At 53.2% G+C, this 20537-nt stretch overlaps 1 protein-coding gene across 1 annotated transcript in view; it reads left to right on the top strand.

Moving 5' to 3' along the window:
• Positions 1-20537, top strand: part of DNAJC5B (DnaJ heat shock protein family (Hsp40) member C5 beta) — a gene marked incomplete at both ends in the record, with an annotated part of 42400 nt that overhangs the window by 15893 nt on the left and 5970 nt on the right. Inside the window, one exon of the mRNA XM_082755452.1 lies at positions 17144-17357. Coding sequence (XP_082611578.1) covers positions 17144-17357 — 214 coding nt within the window. The remainder of the gene's footprint in view (positions 1-17143; positions 17358-20537) is intronic.

Below are 20537 nucleotides of genomic sequence, written 5' to 3' on the forward strand. Positions count from 1 at the left end.
ACACTGAGGCCTACACGAGGTCGTGCTTCTCTTGATGCCGTCGATCGCGTGCCCATTAGTGGCGCAGGAGAATCCCTTCCCTCCTGCTCCAGCCCGTGCTGCCCTTGGCCTGCAGGCTGACTGACTGGATGCCGTCCTCGTCCGTCCGCAGCAGCCCAGACGCTGCGCAGGTTCTCCAGAGCCCCCCAGTACGGACGACACGCATCCCCACTGCCGCAGGCCTGATGAGCAGGCAAGGGGACGGAAAAGCATTGGAGAATGCGGGCATCGATCCCGCTGCCTCTCACATGCTAAGCGAGCGCTCTACCACTTGAGCTAATTCCCCAGCCCACGGCCGGCCCCTGAGCAGCCGCCTGCTCGCAGTCAGCCAGCCCGTGGCCTGGACAAGAGCCAAAAGGGCACTCCTTCGAGCCGGAGTTGAACCAGCGACCTAAGGATGGCCGTGCATGGGAGCCTACAGTCCTCCGCTCTACCAGCTGAGCTATCGAAGGAATCACAGACACCTGCCCGGCAACACGCCCTTCACACGCCCCTCACACACCTCTCCCGCCTGCACAACTAAGCAGCACCACTCTGCTACAACTCCTCCTCCATACACCCTACCCTACAACACCAACACACCTCTACGCACGCCTCAGGCGCTTGCCTCACTACAGGCACGGACACAGAAACACAGAAACACACAAACCCTTTCCTTGCCCTCTCCTCACACACACACACAAACAGAATGCTACCGCCTCAAACCACTCGCCGGAACCTTCTGCCCTCCTCTCACTTCACCTCCCATCAACACGCTCACAAAACAACACCCATCACCCATCTTCTCACTAACCTCCTCCACACTTCCGCAACACCCCAAACAACCCCTCACGGCTTCGCCTTGCGCACAAGGGCAACACACACTCTGTCCTCAGCATGCGCAGAGTGCAACCGCTACCTCCAACAGCTCCCACCTTCGGCCGGTAATACCGCCTGTGGCAGGGCTTTAGCGCCTCCGCCTCACGACCACTCACGCAGGCGGACCGCACAGAGCCCCTGCCCACCCTCACCCGCTGTCTGACTCTCCTCAGTGCAAAAGCCACTTTCCCACATTCACGCTGGGACACCCCTCCTGCTTCAACAGGGCTTCCTTCTTCCGCGCTCTTCTGCTAATGGCCGGACAAAAAGGACGAGCCCTACTGCATCGACAACGACCCAAGAAGCGACGCCGAGAAAGGGGGCTGCTTTCCTCCCCACAAAGCCCACTCTTCTCCAGGCTCTGGATAGGCCCCCGTTCATCGAAGCGTCCTCGGCGAGCACGTGTTCCCAAGTCACGCAGTCCCGACGGTGGCCTTCTTCTCAGCCTGCAGCACTTGCTCAACGTCTTCCTCGCACACTGAGGCCTACACGAGGTCGTGCTGCTCTTGATGCCGTCGATCGCGTGCCCATTAGTGGCGCAGGAGAATCCCTTCCCTCCTGCTCCAGCCCGTGCTGCCCTTGGCCTGCAGGCTGACTGACTGGATGCCGTCCTCGTCCGTCCGCAGCAGCCCAGACGCTGCGCAGGTTCTCCAGAGCCCCCCAGTACGGACGACACGCATCCCCACTGCCGCAGGCCTGATGAGCAGGCAAGGGGACGGAAAAGCATTGGAGAATGCGGGCATCGATCCCGCTGCCTCTCACATGCTAAGCGAGCGCTCTACCACTTGAGCTAATTCCCCAGCCCACGGCCGGCCCCTGAGCAGCCGCCTGCTCGCAGTCAGCCAGCCCGTGGCCTGGACAAGAGCCAAAAGGGCACTCCTTCGAGCCGGAGTTGAACCAGCGACCTAAGGATGGCCGTGCATGGGAGCCTACAGTCCTCCGCTCTACCAGCTGAGCTATCGAAGGAATCACAGACACCTGCCCGGCAACACGCCCTTCACACGCCCCTCACACACCTCTCCCGCCTGCACAACTAAGCAGCACCACTCTGCTACAACTCCTCCTCCATACACCCTACCCTACAACACCAACACACCTCTACGCACGCCTCAGGCGCTTGCCTCACTACAGGCACGGACACAGAAACACAGAAACACACAAACCCTTTCCTTGCCCTCTCCTCACACACACACACAAACAGAATGCTACCGCCTCAAACCACTCGCCGGAACCTTCTGCCCTCCTCTCACTTCACCTCCCATCAACACGCTCACAAAACAACACCCATCACCCATCTTCTCACTAACCTCCTCCACACTTCCGCAACACCCCAAACAACCCCTCACGGCTTCGCCTTGCGCACAAGGGCAACACACACTCTGTCCTCAGCATGCGCAGAGTGCAACCGCTACCTCCAACAGCTCCCACCTTCGGCCGGTAATACCGCCTGTGGCAGGGCTTTAGCGCCTCCGCCTCACGACCACTCACGCAGGCGGACCGCACAGAGCCCCTGCCCACCCTCACCCGCTGTCTGACTCTCCTCAGTGCAAAAGCCACTTTCCCACATTCACGCTGGGACACCCCTCCTGCTTCAACAGGGCTTCCTTCTTCCGCGCTCTTCTGCTAATGGCCGGACAAAAAGGACGAGCCCTACTGCATCGACAACGACCCAAGAAGCGACGCCGAGAAAGGGGGCTGCTTTCCTCCCCACAAAGCCCACTCTTCTCCAGGCTCTGGATAGGCCCCCGTTCATCGAAGCGTCCTCGGCGAGCACGTGTTCCCAAGTCACGCAGTCCCGACGGTGGCCTTCTTCTCAGCCTGCAGCACTTGCTCAACGTCTTCCTCGCACACTGAGGCCTACACGAGGTCGTGCTGCTCTTGATGCCGTCGATCGCGTGCCCATTAGTGGCGCAGGAGAATCCCTTCCCTCCTGCTCCAGCCCGTGCTGCCCTTGGCCTGCAGGCTGACTGACTGGATGCCGTCCTCGTCCGTCCGCAGCAGCCCAGACGCTGCGCAGGTTCTCCAGAGCCCCCCAGTACGGACGACACGCGTCCCCACTGCCGCAGGCCTGATGAGCAGGCAAGGGGACGGAAAAGCATTGGAGAATGCGGGCATCGATCCCGCTGCCTCTCACATGCTAAGCGAGCGCTCTACCACTTGAGCTAATTCCCCAGCCCACGGCCGGCCCCTGAGCAGCCGCCTGCTCGCAGTCAGCCAGCCCGTGGCCTGGACAAGAGCCAAAAGGGCACTCCTTCGAGCCGGAGTTGAACCAGCGACCTAAGGATGGCCGTGCATGGGAGCCTACAGTCCTCCGCTCTACCAGCTGAGCTATCGAAGGAATCACAGACACCTGCCCGGCAACACGCCCTTCACACGCCCCTCACACACCTCTCCCGCCTGCACAACTAAGCAGCACCACTCTGCTACAACTCCTCCTCCATACACCCTACCCTACAACACCAACACACCTCTACGCACGCCTCAGGCGCTTGCCTCACTACAGGCACGGACACAGAAACACAGAAACACACAAACCCTTTCCTTGCCCTCTCCTCACACACACACACAAACAGAATGCTACCGCCTCAAACCACTCGCCGGAACCTTCTGCCCTCCTCTCACTTCACCTCCCATCAACACGCTCACAAAACAACACCCATCACCCATCTTCTCACTAACCTCCTCCACACTTCCGCAACACCCCAAACAACCCCTCACGGCTTCGCCTTGCGCACAAGGGCAACACACACTCTGTCCTCAGCATGCGCAGAGTGCAACCGCTACCTCCAACAGCTCCCACCTTCGGCCGGTAATACCGCCTGTGGCAGGGCTTTAGCGCCTCCGCCTCACGACCACTCACGCAGGCGGACCGCACAGAGCCCCTGCCCACCCTCACCCGCTGTCTGACTCTCCTCAGTGCAAAAGCCACTTTCCCACATTCACGCTGGGACACCCCTCCTGCTTCAACAGGGCTTCCTTCTTCCGCGCTCTTCTGCTAATGGCCGGACAAAAAGGACGAGCCCTACTGCATCGACAACGACCCAAGAAGCGACGCCGAGAAAGGGGGCTGCTTTCCTCCCCACAAAACCCACTCTTCTCCAGGCTCTGGATAGGCCCCCGTTCATCGAAGCGTCCTCGGCGAGCACGTGTTCCCAAGTCACGCAGTCCCGACGGTGGCCTTCTTCTCAGCCTGCAGCACTTGCTCAACGTCTTCCTCGCACACTGAGGCCTACACGAGGTCGTGCTGCTCTTGATGCCGTCGATCGCGTGCCCATTAGTGGCGCAGGAGAATCCCTTCCCTCCTGCTCCAGCCCGTGCTGCCCTTGGCCTGCAGGCTGACTGACTGGATGCCGTCCTCGTCCGTCCGCAGCAGCCCAGACGCTGCGCAGGTTCTCCAGAGCCCCCCAGTACGGACGACACGCGTCCCCACTGCCGCAGGCCTGATGAGCAGGCAAGGGGACGGAAAAGCATTGGAGAATGCGGGCATCGATCCCGCTGCCTCTCACATGCTAAGCGAGCGCTCTACCACTTGAGCTAATTCCCCAGCCCACGGCCGGCCCCTGAGCAGCCGCCTGCTCGCAGTCAGCCAGCCCGTGGCCTGGACAAGAGCCAAAAGGGCACTCCTTCGAGCCGGAGTTGAACCAGCGACCTAAGGATGGCCGTGCATGGGAGCCTACAGTCCTCCGCTCTACCAGCTGAGCTATCGAAGGAATCACAGACACCTGCCCGGCAACACGCCCTTCACACGCCCCTCACACACCTCTCCCGCCTGCACAACTAAGCAGCACCACTCTGCTACAACTCCTCCTCCATACACCCTATCCTACAACACCAACACACCTCTACGCACGCCTCAGGCGCTTGCCTCACTACAGGCACGGACACAGAAACACAGAAACACACAAACCCTTTCCTTGCCCTCTCCTCACACACACACACAAACAGAATGCTACCGCCTCAAACCACTCGCCGGAACCTTCTGCCCTCCTCTCACTTCACCTCCCATCAACACGCTCACAAAACAACACCCATCACCCATCTTCTCACTAACCTCCTCCACACTTCCGCAACACCCCAAACAACCCCTCACGGCTTCGCCTTGCGCACAAGGGCAACACACACTCTGTCCTCAGCATGCGCAGAGTGCAACCGCTACCTCCAACAGCTCCCACCTTCGGCCGGTAATACCGCCTGTGGCAGGGCTTTAGCGCCTCCGCCTCACGACCACTCACGCAGGCGGACCGCACAGAGCCCCTGCCCACCCTCACCCGCTGTCTGACTCTCCTCAGTGCAAAAGCCACTTTCCCACATTCACGCTGGGACACCCCTCCTGCTTCAACAGGGCTTCCTTCTTCCGCGCTCTTCTGCTAATGGCCGGACAAAAAGGACGAGCCCTACTGCATCGACAACGACCCAAGAAGCGACGCCGAGAAAGGAGGCTGCTTTCCTCCCCACAAAGCCCACTCTTCTCCAGGCTCTGGATAGGCCCCCGTTCATCGAAGCGTCCTCGGCGAGCACGTGTTCCCAAGTCACGCAGTCCCGACGGTGGCCTTCTTCTCAGCCTGCAGCACTTGCTCAACGTCTTCCTCGCACACTGAGGCCTACACGAGGTCGTGCTTCTCTTGATGCCGTCGATCGCGTGCCCATTAGTGGCGCAGGAGAATCCCTTCCCTCCTGCTCCAGCCCGTGCTGCCCTTGGCCTGCAGGCTGACTGACTGGATGCCGTCCTCGTCCGTCCGCAGCAGCCCAGACGCTGCGCAGGTTCTCCAGAGCCCCCCAGTACGGACGACACGCATCCCCACTGCCGCAGGCCTGATGAGCAGGCAAGGGGACGGAAAAGCATTGGAGAATGCGGGCATCGATCCCGCTGCCTCTCACATGCTAAGCGAGCGCTCTACCACTTGAGCTAATTCCCCAGCCCACGGCCGGCCCCTGAGCAGCCGCCTGCTCGCAGTCAGCCAGCCCGTGGCCTGGACAAGAGCCAAAAGGGCACTCCTTCGAGCCGGAGTTGAACCAGCGACCTAAGGATGGCCGTGCATGGGAGCCTACAGTCCTCCGCTCTACCAGCTGAGCTATCGAAGGAATCACAGACACCTGCCCGGCAACACGCCCTTCACACGCCCCTCACACACCTCTCCCGCCTGCACAACTAAGCAGCACCACTCTGCTACAACTCCTCCTCCATACACCCTACCCTACAACACCAACACACCTCTACGCACGCCTCAGGCGCTTGCCTCACTACAGGCACGGACACAGAAACACAGAAACACACAAACCCTTTCCTTGCCCTCTCCTCACACACACACACAAACAGAATGCTACCGCCTCAAACCACTCGCCGGAACCTTCTGCCCTCCTCTCACTTCACCTCCCATCAACACGCTCACAAAACAACACCCATCACCCATCTTCTCACTAACCTCCTCCACACTTCCGCAACACCCCAAACAACCCCTCACGGCTTCGCCTTGCGCACAAGGGCAACACACACTCTGTCCTCAGCATGCGCAGAGTGCAACCGCTACCTCCAACAGCTCCCACCTTCGGCCGGTAATACCGCCTGTGGCAGGGCTTTAGCGCCTCCGCCTCACGACCACTCACGCAGGCGGACCGCACAGAGCCCCTGCCCACCCTCACCCGCTGTCTGACTCTCCTCAGTGCAAAAGCCACTTTCCCACATTCACGCTGGGACACCCCTCCTGCTTCAACAGGGCTTCCTTCTTCCGCGCTCTTCTGCTAATGGCCGGACAAAAAGGACGAGCCCTACTGCATCGACAACGACCCAAGAAGCGACGCCGAGAAAGGGGGCTGCTTTCCTCCCCACAAAGCCCACTCTTCTCCAGGCTCTGGATAGGCCCCCGTTCATCGAAGCGTCCTCGGCGAGCACGTGTTCCCAAGTCACGCAGTCCCGACGGTGGCCTTCTTCTCAGCCTGCAGCACTTGCTCAACGTCTTCCTCGCACACTGAGGCCTACACGAGGTCGTGCTGCTCTTGATGCCGTCGATCGCGTGCCCATTAGTGGCGCAGGAGAATCCCTTCCCTCCTGCTCCAGCCCGTGCTGCCCTTGGCCTGCAGGCTGACTGACTGGATGCCGTCCTCGTCCGTCCGCAGCAGCCCAGACGCTGCGCAGGTTCTCCAGAGCCCCCCAGTACGGACGACACGCGTCCCCACTGCCGCAGGCCTGATGAGCAGGCAAGGGGACGGAAAAGCATTGGAGAATGCGGGCATCGATCCCGCTGCCTCTCACATGCTAAGCGAGCGCTCTACCACTTGAGCTAATTCCCCAGCCCACGGCCGGCCCCTGAGCAGCCGCCTGCTCGCAGTCAGCCAGCCCGTGGCCTGGACAAGAGCCAAAAGGGCACTCCTTCGAGCCGGAGTTGAGCCAGCGACCTAAGGATGGCCGTGCATGGGAGCCTACAGTCCTCCGCTCTACCAGCTGAGCTATCGAAGGAATCACAGACACCTGCCCGGCAACACGCCCTTCACACGCCCCTCACACACCTCTCCCGCCTGCACAACTAAGCAGCACCACTCTGCTACAACTCCTCCTCCATACACCCTACCCTACAACACCAACACACCTCTACGCACGCCTCAGGCGCTTGCCTCACTACAGGCACGGACACAGAAACACAGAAACACACAAACCCTTTCCTTGCCCTCTCCTCACACACACACACAAACAGAATGCTACCGCCTCAAACCACTCGCCGGAACCTTCTGCCCTCCTCTCACTTCACCTCCCATCAACACGCTCACAAAACAACACCCATCACCCATCTTCCCACTAACCTCCTCCACACTTCCGCAACACCCCAAACAACCCCTCACGGCTTCGCCTTGCGCACAAGGGCAACACACACTCTGTCCTCAGCATGCGCAGAGTGCAACCGCTACCTCCAACAGCTCCCACCTTCGGCCGGTAATACCGCCTGTGGCAGGGCTTTAGCGCCTCCGCCTCACGACCACTCACGCAGGCGGACCGCACAGAGCCCCTGCCCACCCTCACCCGCTGTCTGACTCTCCTCAGTGCAAAAGCCACTTTCCCACATTCACGCTGGGACACCCCTCCTGCTTCAACAGGGCTTCCTTCTTCCGCGCTCTTCTGCTAATGGCCGGACAAAAAGGACGAGCCCTACTGCATCGACAACGACCCAAGAAGCGACGCCGAGAAAGGGGGCTGCTTTCCTCCCCACAAAGCCCACTCTTCTCCAGGCTCTGGATAGGCCCCCGTTCATCGAAGCGTCCTCGGCGAGCACGTGTTCCCAAGTCACACAGTCCCGACGGTGGCCTTCTTCTCAGCCTGCAGCACTTGCTCAACGTCTTCCTCGCACACTGAGGCCTACACGAGGTCGTGCTTCTCTTGATGCCGTCGATCGCGTGCCCATTAGTGGCGCAGGAGAATCCCTTCCCTCCTGCTCCAGCCCGTGCTGCCCTTGGCCTGCAGGCTGACTGACTGGATGCCGTCCTCGTCCGTCCGCAGCAGCCCAGACGCTGCGCAGGTTCTCCAGAGCCCCCCAGTACGGACGACACGCGTCCCCACTGCCGCAGGCCTGATGAGCAGGCAAGGGGACGGAAAAGCATTGGAGAATGCGGGCATCGATCCCGCTGCCTCTCACATGCTAAGCGAGCGCTCTACCACTTGAGCTAATTCCCCAGCCCACGGCCGGCCCCTGAGCAGCCGCCTGCTCGCAGTCAGCCAGCCCGTGGCCTGGACAAGAGCCAAAAGGGCACTCCTTCGAGCCGGAGTTGAACCAGCGACCTAAGGATGGCCGTGCATGGGAGCCTACAGTCCTCCGCTCTACCAGCTGAGCTATCGAAGGAATCACAGACACCTGCCCGGCAACACGCCCTTCACACGCCCCTCACACACCTCTCCCGCCTGCACAACTAAGCAGCACCACTCTGCTACAACTCCTCCTCCATACACCCTACCCTACAACACCAACACACCTCTACGCACGCCTCAGGCGCTTGCCTCACTACAGGCACGGACACAGAAACACAGAAACACACAAACCCTTTCCTTGCCCTCTCCTCACACACACACACAAACAGAATGCTACCGCCTCAAACCACTCGCCGGAACCTTCTGCCCTCCTCTCACTTCACCTCCCATCAACACGCTCACAAAACAACACCCATCACCCATCTTCCCACTAACCTCCTCCACACTTCCGCAACACCCCAAACAACCCCTCACGGCTTCGCCTTGCGCACAAGGGCAACACACACTCTGTCCTCAGCATGCGCAGAGTGCAACCGCTACCTCCAACAGCTCCCACCTTCGGCCGGTAATACCGCCTGTGGCAGGGCTTTAGCGCCTCCGCCTCACGACCACTCACGCAGGCGGACCGCACAGAGCCCCTGCCCACCCTCACCCGCTGTCTGACTCTCCTCAGTGCAAAAGCCACTTTCCCACATTCACGCTGGGACACCCCTCCTGCTTCAACAGGGCTTCCTTCTTCCGCGCTCTTCTGCTAATGGCCGGACAAAAAGGACGAGCCCTGCTGCATCGACAACGACCCAAGAAGCGACACCGAGAAAGGGGGCTGCTTTCCTCCCCACAAAGCCCACTCTTCTCCAGGCTCTGGATAGGCCCCCGTTCATCGAAGCGTCCTCGGCGAGCACGTGTTCCCAAGTCACGCAGTCCCGACGGTGGCCTTCTTCTCAGCCTGCAGCACTTGCTCAACGTCTTCCTCGCACACTGAGGCCTACACGAGGTCGTGCTGCTCTTGATGCCGTCGATCGCGTGCCCATTAGTGGCGCAGGAGAATCCCTTCCCTCCTGCTCCAGCCCGTGCTGCCCTTGGCCTGCAGGCTGACTGACTGGATGCCGTCCTCGTCCGTCCGCAGCAGCCCAGACGCTGCGCAGGTTCTCCAGAGCCCCCCAGTACGGACGACACGCGTCCCCACTGCCGCAGGCCTGATGAGCAGGCAAGGGGACGGAAAAGCATTGGAGAATGCGGGCATCGATCCCGCTGCCTCTCACATGCTAAGCGAGCGCTCTACCACTTGAGCTAATTCCCCAGCCCACGGCCGGCCCCTGAGCAGCCGCCTGCTCGCAGTCAGCCAGCCCGTGGCCTGGACAAGAGCCAAAAGGGCACTCCTTCGAGCCGGAGTTGAACCAGCGACCTAAGGATGGCCGTGCATGGGAGCCTACAGTCCTCCGCTCTACCAGCTGAGCTATCGAAGGAATCACAGACACCTGCCCGGCAACACGCCCTTCACACGCCCCTCACACACCTCTCCCGCCTGCACAACTAAGCAGCACCACTCTGCTACAACTCCTCCTCCATACACCCTACCCTACAACACCAACACACCTCTACGCACGCCTCAGGCGCTTGCCTCACTACAGGCACGGACACAGAAACACAGAAACACACAAACCCTTTCCTTGCCCTCTCCTCACACACACACACAAACAGAATGCTACCGCCTCAAACCACTCGCCGGAACCTTCTGCCCTCCTCTCACTTCACCTCCCATCAACACGCTCACAAAACAACACCCATCACCCATCTTCTCACTAACCTCCTCCACACTTCCGCAACACCCCAAACAACCCCTCACGGCTTCGCCTTGCGCACAAGGGCAACACACACTCTGTCCTCAGCATGCGCAGAGTGCAACCGCTACCTCCAACAGCTCCCACCTTCGGCCGGTAATACCGCCTGTGGCAGGGCTTTAGCGCCTCCGCCTCACGACCACTCACGCAGGCGGACCGCACAGAGCCCCTGCCCACCCTCACCCGCTGTCTGACTCTCCTCAGTGCAAAAGCCACTTTCCCACATTCACGCTGGGACACCCCTCCTGCTTCAACAGGGCTTCCTTCTTCCGCGCTCTTCTGCTAATGGCCGGACAAAAAGGACGAGCCCTACTGCATCGACAACGACCCAAGAAGCGACGCCGAGAAAGGGGGCTGCTTTCCTCCCCACAAAGCCCACTCTTCTCCAGGCTCTGGATAGGCCCCCGTTCATCGAAGCGTCCTCGGCGAGCACGTGTTCCCAAGTCACGCAGTCCCGACGGTGGCCTTCTACTCAGCCTGCAGCACTTGCTCAACGTCTTCCTCGCACACTGAGGCCTACACGAGGTCGTGCTGCTCTTGATGCCGTCGATCGCGTGCCCATTAGTGGCGCAGGAGAATCCCTTCCCTCCTGCTCCAGCCCGTGCTGCCCTTGGCCTGCAGGCTGACTGACTGGATGCCGTCCTCGTCCGTCCGCAGCAGCCCAGACGCTGCGCAGGTTCTCCAGAGCCCCCCAGTACGGACGACACGCGTCCCCACTGCCGCAGGCCTGATGAGCAGGCAAGGGGACGGAAAAGCATTGGAGAATGCGGGCATCGATCCCGCTGCCTCTCACATGCTAAGCGAGCGCTCTACCACTTGAGCTAATTCCCCAGCCCACGGCCGGCCCCTGAGCAGCCGCCTGCTCGCAGTCAGCCAGCCCGTGGCCTGGACAAGAGCCAAAAGGGCACTCCTTCGAGCCGGAGTTGAACCAGCGACCTAAGGATGGCCGTGCATGGGAGCCTACAGTCCTCCGCTCTACCAGCTGAGCTATCGAAGGAATCACAGACACCTGCCCGGCAACACGCCCTTCACACGCCCCTCACACACCTCTCCCGCCTGCACAACTAAGCAGCACCACTCTGCTACAACTCCTCCTCCATACACCCTACCCTACAACACCAACACACCTCTACGCACGCCTCAGGCGCTTGCCTCACTACAGGCACGGACACAGAAACACAGAAACACACAAACCCTTTCCTTGCCCTCTCCTCACACACACACACAAACAGAATGCTACCGCCTCAAACCACTCGCCGGAACCTTCTGCCCTCCTCTCACTTCACCTCCCATCAACACGCTCACAAAACAACACCCATCACCCATCTTCCCACTAACCTCCTCCACACTTCCGCAACACCCCAAACAACCCCTCACGGCTTCGCCTTGCGCACAAGGGCAACACACACTCTGTCCTCAGCATGCGCAGAGTGCAACCGCTACCTCCAACAGCTCCCACCTTCGGCCGGTAATACCGCCTGTGGCAGGGCTTTAGCGCCTCCGCCTCACGACCACTCACGCAGGCGGACCGCACAGAGCCCCTGCCCACCCTCACCCGCTGTCTGACTCTCCTCAGTGCAAAAGCCACTTTCCCACATTCACGCTGGGACACCCCTCCTGCTTCAACAGGGCTTCCTTCTTCCGCGCTCTTCTGCTAATGGCCGGACAAAAAGGACGAGCCCTACTGCATCGACAACGACCCAAGAAGCGACGCCGAGAAAGGGGGCTGCTTTCCTCCCCACAAAGCCCACTCTTCTCCAGGCTCTGGATAGGCCCCCGTTCATCGAAGCGTCCTCGGCGAGCACGTGTTCCCAAGTCACGCAGTCCCGACGGTGGCCTTCTTCTCAGCCTGCAGCACTTGCTCAACGTCTTCCTCGCACACTGAGGCCTACACGAGGTCGTGCTGCTCTTGATGCCGTCGATCGCGTGCCCATTAGTGGCGCAGGAGAATCCCTTCCCTCCTGCTCCAGCCCGTGCTGCCCTTGGCCTGCAGGCTGACTGACTGGATGCCGTCCTCGTCCGTCCGCAGCAGCCCAGACACTGCGCAGGTTCTCCAGAGCCCCCCAGTACGGACGACACGCGTCCCCACTGCCGCAGGCCTGATGAGCAGGCAAGGGGACGGAAAAGCATTGGAGAATGCGGGCATCGATCCCGCTGCCTCTCACATGCTAAGCGAGCGCTCTACCACTTGAGCTAATTCCCCAGCCCACGGCCGGCCCCTGAGCAGCCGCCTGCTCGCAGTCAGCCAGCCCGTGGCCTGGACAAGAGCCAAAAGGGCACTCCTTCGAGCCGGAGTTGAACCAGCGACCTAAGGATGGCCGTGCATGGGAGCCTACAGTCCTCCGCTCTACCAGCTGAGCTATCGAAGGAATCACAGAGACTTCCTGGGAAATACAACCTTTAGATATCTCTCAAACTCTTATGCTTCTTACTGAGCAGAGTACTTGCACTCCTCAAAAACTCCTCTAGTATATAAATTCCCTTCCAATACCAGTGATGTTGAACAAATCATCAAACACCATCCTAAGCCACTCTCCCACCCTCTTTCGTGATGGACAATCTACCTAACAAGTGTATTGTTCATACCTGGTCATTTTTTTCACTGAATTTATTTTAGCTTTCCAAGCATTTATCTCTCTGTTATCTTAGTCTACTTTGATTTTTTTTAAAGACATGCCCTTTATAGTAAGATCATTGTGCAGCTTTTCTATGTCCTGCTTTCTTCTGCAATGGATAATCTTTAAAACTCATTGTCTTGCCCTTTCTGCTTTTTGTGAGCTGTGTTGGAGCATGTTTTCTACCTTGTAATTGCATTTCTACTTGCCTCTTTGTCATGAATCTGGGCCTGGCCCTTTTTACTCAAGTAGCCTACCTCAGATATTCTGCATGCACACCACTACCGAGCTTTCTTTGTAGATCTGTGTCTGAATCTTGTCCCGTTCTCACTCTTGACCATGAGCAGCACTCTTACCTCAGTCTCCCCATTCTGACTTCACAATTGCTGTGCAGGTGTGGATGTTTGAAAGGTGGCAAAGGTGTCACGGTATCTGTGCAAGAGCCAAAAAGGTACTTCTTCACAATGGAGTTGAACAAACAAGTGAAGGATAACCATGCAAGAGTACCTATAATCTCCTGCTTTACCAGCTGTGTATTGATGGAGTGGCTGGAGTATGAGTTATACCACTCCATTTTCCATTCATTTTGCACTGTTTTTACACCCACTTTCCTGCCTCCAATATGCACTCTCTCCACCCAGATATACCTCCAGCAGACTGTGTGTGTAGCACAATCAGCCTGATCTCAGCTCACACTCTAAGCCTACCACTAACAGAAATGCCAAGGGTGTTCTTCCAAATTCCTTTCTCTGAATGTCCCAGTCTTCTTGCGGAATAGTTGTGTCTTTCCTTTTTTTCATTTCCTTTTTCTCATTTATCTCTCCCAAAAGTGTCACATTGCTTTCTGCTATCAAGGGCTACAGTGGTCAGTGGAGAAGAAGAGACCATTCATCATGAGAAAAATCTGAATTGACTTAAAGTTTTGTGTTTGGTATAAGAAGGAGGCCAGAATTCATTTTACTCTTTTTTGTTGTTGTTCTTTTGTTTTGTTTTGTTTTGGCTTTCTTCCCTTTTGTATTCAAAATGAACAACTATTACTACCTACCTAGACATTTCACTTCCAAGAGACTCACGGGGAAACTTCTGTATAGCTGACACCTTCTCTTATTTCACAGAATCATAGAATGGTTTGTGGGAGCAAAAGGGGGAGAGTCACATAACTTGACCTGCTAGATACACTTCTTTTGATGCAGCCCAGGATACAGTTGTCTTTCTGGGTTGCAAATTGGCTCACATTAAGCTTTTAATCCACTGGTACATTCGATGTCCTTCTCCTCAAGGCTGTGCTTTACCCACTCATTGCCCAGCCTGTGTTCTTCTTTGGGATTGCCCCAACCTAGTTGTTGGACCTTACACTTGGCCTTGTTGAACTGCCTGTTGATCACACAGGGCCCCCTCTCATGCCTGTCAAAGTCCCTTTGGATGGCAACGCTTCCATCCAGCATGTCTGCTGCACCATTCGTCTTGGTGTCATCTGCAAACTTGCTGAGGATGCATTCAATCCCACTGTCCCTGCCACCAACAAGGATGTTAAATAGTTAAATAAGATCCCTGACAAACACCACTCATCATTGATCTCCACCTTTGAGTTCTTTAAAAGACGTTTACATTTAGAGCTTAGTGATATGGTTTAGTGGAGGACTTGTTAGTGTTAGGTCAGAGGTTGGGCTAGGTGATCTTGGAGGTCTCTTCTAACCTAGATGATTCTGTGATTCTGTGAATATTAAGCCATTGACCGCAAGTCTTTGAGTGAAACCATCCAGCCAATTCCTTACCCACTGAGTGGTCTGTCTATCAAATCCATGTCTTTCCAACTTGGAGACAAGGATGGCATGCAGGACAGTGTCATATTCTTTGCATAAATCCAGGTATATGATGTTACTTTCTCTTCTCTTATCCACCAGTGCTGTAACCCTATCACAGAAGGCTGTCATGTCATGTTCTTTTCCTTATTTTTGTTCTTGTCCTTACTTTTACTGTTTCTTGGGCTGAACCTAATGGAGTCCTTTCTCTCACTCACATGAATCACACTGGCAGTATATAGATCTCTGACCCACTACTAAATCATCACCAATTAATTAAATCATCACCAAGTATACATGTATGACTTCTTGTGCAGGGAGTAGTTAGCATGATATTTTTATTGAGTTTTCCCAATACTAAGCTAAAGTAAGTATGCAACTAATATAACTAATATTTTTTCACCTCTTTGAAATGACATTGCATTCAAATTCTTATGAGATTTTTGGGAAAGTGAAGAGGGCAGAAGAGGTCTTTGGGGCTGTTAGTTGTGGGAAAAGGAAGAAGGGCCAGAGATTGATTGTCTGATGCCTCCAGCCAAGCATGAGTTTTGAAAGAAATGCCTCTCCCATTTTTCATTCTAATTGCTAGGTTTTGTTTTCAGCTAAGAAAAGGAATAGATTGCATAAGCTACTTAAATACTTGGTTGGCACATTATGTCATTAGTCATGCAAGAATTAGCTTGTTTTTCCAGTTCTTCTATTTCATCTTTTATTATATTTAAGGTACCATATGCACAATATACTAGCTATGACTGAACATGGAGCTACTGATGCTATTAGAGACATTTTTAAGGAGTCAGCTATGATCTATGAGAAGATGATTTGAGTTCAGTGTATAGAACTAAAGATATTGTTGTCAGAGGCTATTCTCAGGCTCATATCAGTCTTTATACTGGCAGAATGTCTCCAGGACTGGAACCGTCATCAAGAGCAAAGCACTTACATTTTGCTGGGAGGATAACCAGTGCTGGGACTTCAGTAGAAAGTCAATCAGTATCCCACTCAGAGGATAAATTTGTTAGAGCAAGTGTGGGCACGCTGCCTTCACACCACAATTAATTTATTTGTTTACTTACTTATTTTGGCATAATGGTCATGACTAGCTCCTGAAACACTCTGAGAGAACATTTAAAAATACAACATAGCTTGACTTAGGTGAGGATGACAGAATTGAATACTCTATTAAATCACTTTTGATGCCACTAGAGGTCAGCACTAGTCATTAAATAAATGTCCTTGGAAAATTTTATTGCCACTTCTACAAAGGGAGTGGAGATTTTCGAAAAGATACACTTACGTCTATGCTTGCTTTGCAGGTACATGTGAGCTCACACTGCTCCAACGTGGTTGGAAGCAAACCCTTTATTTCCCAAGTCTGATTCCCCAGTGCCGTCTGTGAGCCAACAGTCCCACATGGTTGTTTTCCAGCTGTATCTGTACTCTAATTCTGTAGCAATGAGCACAGTCAGAGAAAAGAGACAGTACCAAGACCTGTCCTGGCAAAGGCTTTCCACCGGCATAAACAGCACAAAACGGCCAACAATCAGCTTCCACTACCTTAGGGACAGGCATTAAGTGTGGCAGTGATGAAGTAGACTCAGACAGGCATTGGAAATTGGGGCTAACTCATTATGCTTTTCCATCTTGTGCTTCAGAAATACGCTTCCTTTCTCTTGCAAGTCCTAAATTTGTTTTTCATCATCACTGTCTGGGCTTCTGCAAACACAGACACTGTTTACTATATTTTAATATAGCTACTATTGATAGACAAGCAAGGGCTGAATTTCCTTTGCAATAAAGACCATTTTGATGGGATAAACATGTTTTTAAACAACCTTTACAAAATCTTTATCTTTGTTGAAACCTGCTAAATGATGCAAATCAGCTGCCAAACATAATGCAACAAATGCTTGTGATTTATTACCAGGCTAAAATCTGTGCTTCCAGCATGTATCGCTTTCTCCCTTAATTTGATAGCTGATGAGGTATCAAGGCACAATGTTCATGCCTAGTGTAACCAGCACATCTCTTTCACAAAAACTTTCATTTTCACTCACTTTGTGTCACCTTCCTTTCACTGAATGTTCTGTGTGTGTTAGAACTGAAAATAAGAAGGTCCAGGCTGAATGTACTGTTCAGAATAATTATGCCTCTGCTAGAGTATTTTGTAATGTTTTATATGTGTCCATATACACACGTTATATGCACACACTACCCATGTTTATTTTCCTTTTTTTTTTTTTTTTTATGTTGAAGAAAATTGGCTCTGAAATATCATCCTGACAAGAACCCTGACAATCCAGAGGCTGCAGAAAAATTTAAAGAGATAAACAATGCTCATGCAACGCTGACTGATCTGTCCAAGCGAAACATTTATGACAAGTATGGATCCTTAGGGCTCTATGTGGCAGAGCAGTTTGGTGAGGAAAATGTTAACACATACTTCATGCTCTCAAGCTGGTGGGCAAAGGTAAGCTGTCATTTTCTGTTGAAAAGCAGGCATCATAATGCACAAAGATACTTATATACACCGGGAACCCCCTGAAAAACATGGTTGTCATACAGGCTTAACAAAGAGTAGGATCAGGATGTAAAACACTACTAAAAGCTTAATTAAACAATAAAGTATCTGGGAAAATCAACAGTGGCAGATGTAGCATCAGCTCAGAAGAGGGCTAATATAGAATGTTTTCTTTTTCTTTCTAACTTGGTAAATAAAGCACATGTTTTGTAACACTTCCAGACATTAATTAGATTTGAATCTGGTGCTCCAGGTTAATTTTGACTTTCTTTTCAGTAGTGACTAAATAAAAGTGACTCATTGTTCAAAAATGAGAAGTCCCACTTATGTGACAACCAGTTAATAAGTTATTACAGTACAAATTTAGCCGTGTTCTTTGCTATATATAGCACACAGCATAAGTAAGCAATAATAATACATAACACTGTGGGATTATGGTGTCATATACGTGCCCTGTCAGTTCTTGGTGAGGGGGTGAGGGAAGGGAAGTGGAAGAAAAGGTGAGAACTGGGGAGTGGGGGAAGAGATCAGGAAAGGAAGAGAATGATGCATCAAAAACTGGCATATTGCTCAAGGAAAAACACCTCATGGAGTGCTCTTGTGATAAAAGAGTTGTGTTCATGTGCTTGCTTATGTCACTGTTATCCTCTGATGTTTCTATATGTCAAATTCTGGTGTTTCAGCAGATATTGAAATGTTACAGAAATGTAACAAACCAACAGAACTGCAAATATGCAAAACCAATGCTCTCCCCACCTGTTTCCAACAATAAAAAGCAGGAAAGAAAGGTCTCTGCTGGAACAAGTGGGAAATGGGTTGTACGGCGTGAAACAAACCTGCTGTGACAGCTTTGATCTCAGAACGATGGAACGTGCATTCTTGCGTTCGTGACAGATCAGGGCAGTGCTTTACTGCCCTCATAGCCCCCTCACTGCAGATTTGTGGGTTTAGGAAGCCACATTTTGTAGGCTGAATCAGTATGAGATGGAAGCTGCTCAAATGCCAAACTGCAAATGAAACTAATGAACAAAAAGCACCAGTGTTGAAATGACACCTGCACAGTTGGGGTGGCATCCTCAGAAGCAGCCTGGAGGCTGTCTGCCTGCGGCTGGGCTCCTGGCCACAGCTGCTTTCTGTTCCTGCTGGGTCCATCCCTGTTCTCTTTGCTGTCCTTTCACCCTCTTCTTCGGTCTCTTTGTCATGGCTCAGGTGCCTGGAAGCATTCCCTTAGAGCTGAGAGAGCAACCGTACTGGCTCCTCTAACAGTCTTGATAATTAAAGTTTTCATCACATTTAGCTTTTATTTCCTCTTCTGCTTGCTGATTGTTAGTGGAGACTTTATGAAGTATAAAATCCTCTGTGGTCAGAAAATCAGGAACGGAAATAACTGCTGTGGCTTTGACTCATAAGGAGAGCAGCGGAGAGTACAGAGAGAAGCTAGTATAAGTCCCTAACACAGAAAGGAGGAACGTGTGGATTGTTTCAAGAGAGATGCATCCTGGAGGTGAGAAGAGAGGTGCTGAATGTCCCAGCAAAATTAATCACTGCTTCCTGAGTTTTAAGAATTCTGTGCACAATAGCCAGGAAAAATCCAAAATATGCAAATAGTCAGCACCTGAGGATTGTCACAGGTGGTCTCTCTCTATCTCTCCCCTAATCCCACACCTTGCCACCTCCAAAGCACAAGCAGGTCACCAATTGTTTTTTTCAAGCTGGGGTCACTAATCCTCTTTTTTTCTCACGCACAAATGCCAGGTCAGCTTCAGATTTTTATATTATCCATCATAATACTATTTAAGTCTGACTGTGGATGATCTTAGGACCCCTAATTTTCTCCACTCTGGTCTGCAGAAGATAGGGACCACAGCTTTTGCTTGTTATCTTCTTCTTCAGCTACCAAAATTCCTGGTAAATCCTCTTCCCTAACACACTCATCCTCAGAAAATCTGACAATCATGAGGAGGTGTATCATTAGAAGTAAAGAAAGCCAAATGAAAGCAGAAATGCAAAGTGAAAATTACTTTTTTGGAACTGCCAGACTTCTTAGCAGGCATATTAAACTTGGAACATGTTAACATGGGTAGTGGGTACTTGAACTGCATATCCACTGGCAGACATAGGAGTTGTTCATTCATCTATTATTGCAAAAAGCAATTCTCCCTCTCCCATGAAGACAGTTTAATGATCACATCAGTGTTCTTCTGATTCCTGATTTATCATCTGCAATATTTTAAATACAAGAATCGTGAATCATTAATTTATCATTAATAGATTCACGTATATATTTCACTTGATAAACTTTTATACTTCTTTTCCTTCTATCCATTGTGCTGTTTTTTTCTCCATTATGGCATAAACGATAAACAGACGGATAACTTATTTTAGAGGTTCTGAGATTTCTAACAGTTTCAGATGTCAGTTGGAAGGAAAACATTTTAAAAAGAAATGTCTGAGTCCTCCTTGTCTTTTAAAAAAGCATCCTGTTCACTCTTGATATTTCTGTGGGTAGAATAGATTATCATTGGCCTCGAGCCTGCGAACACATAAACGGTAAATATTACACATGTAAATATCATATTACCTTCAAAGCCCGTGCTAACATTGCCTGAGACATGCATACATAACTGAGTGTTATTTACATAGCTTCATTGTCAAATTTGACAATATCCTGGCATTTATGCTTCCTTTCTTCTTCACCAGCATGTTTACTTATGAACCTAAGAAGTAACTGCAAGAGCACATAAGTGAAACTGCATTTAGTAAGGGGCAGCCTGGATACCTGTAATACTAGAGCCTGGCTCTGCTGAAGCCTCTGCACTTGGTGTGACAGGGACAGGAGCAAGCAGGGGCAATGCTGGTGGGAGCTTCTTAATGCCTAACTCCCCAGACATAGAAACCACAGCCCAAGGAGTCTAACCCAGGAGTTGTCACCTCTCTGCTTCTGCACAGGCTAAAGAAGAGAAGGAGACACCTCCAAAGGGCAATTCAAATTCTCCTGGGGCTGATTCACCCTCTGGAAGGTCTTTTAGCTTCCCATCACCTATCTGGGGAGCCCACAGAGGAGACTGCGGGCCTAATTTAGATGCCTTAGTTCAGTGCCTGAAGTTGTGTGGATGCATCTGAGTCTTC

Source organism: Aythya marila (genome assembly GCF_965140915.1).
Source record: "Aythya marila genome assembly, chromosome: 2".
In the NCBI taxonomy this organism is placed as follows: Eukaryota; Metazoa; Chordata; class Aves; order Anseriformes; family Anatidae; genus Aythya; species Aythya marila.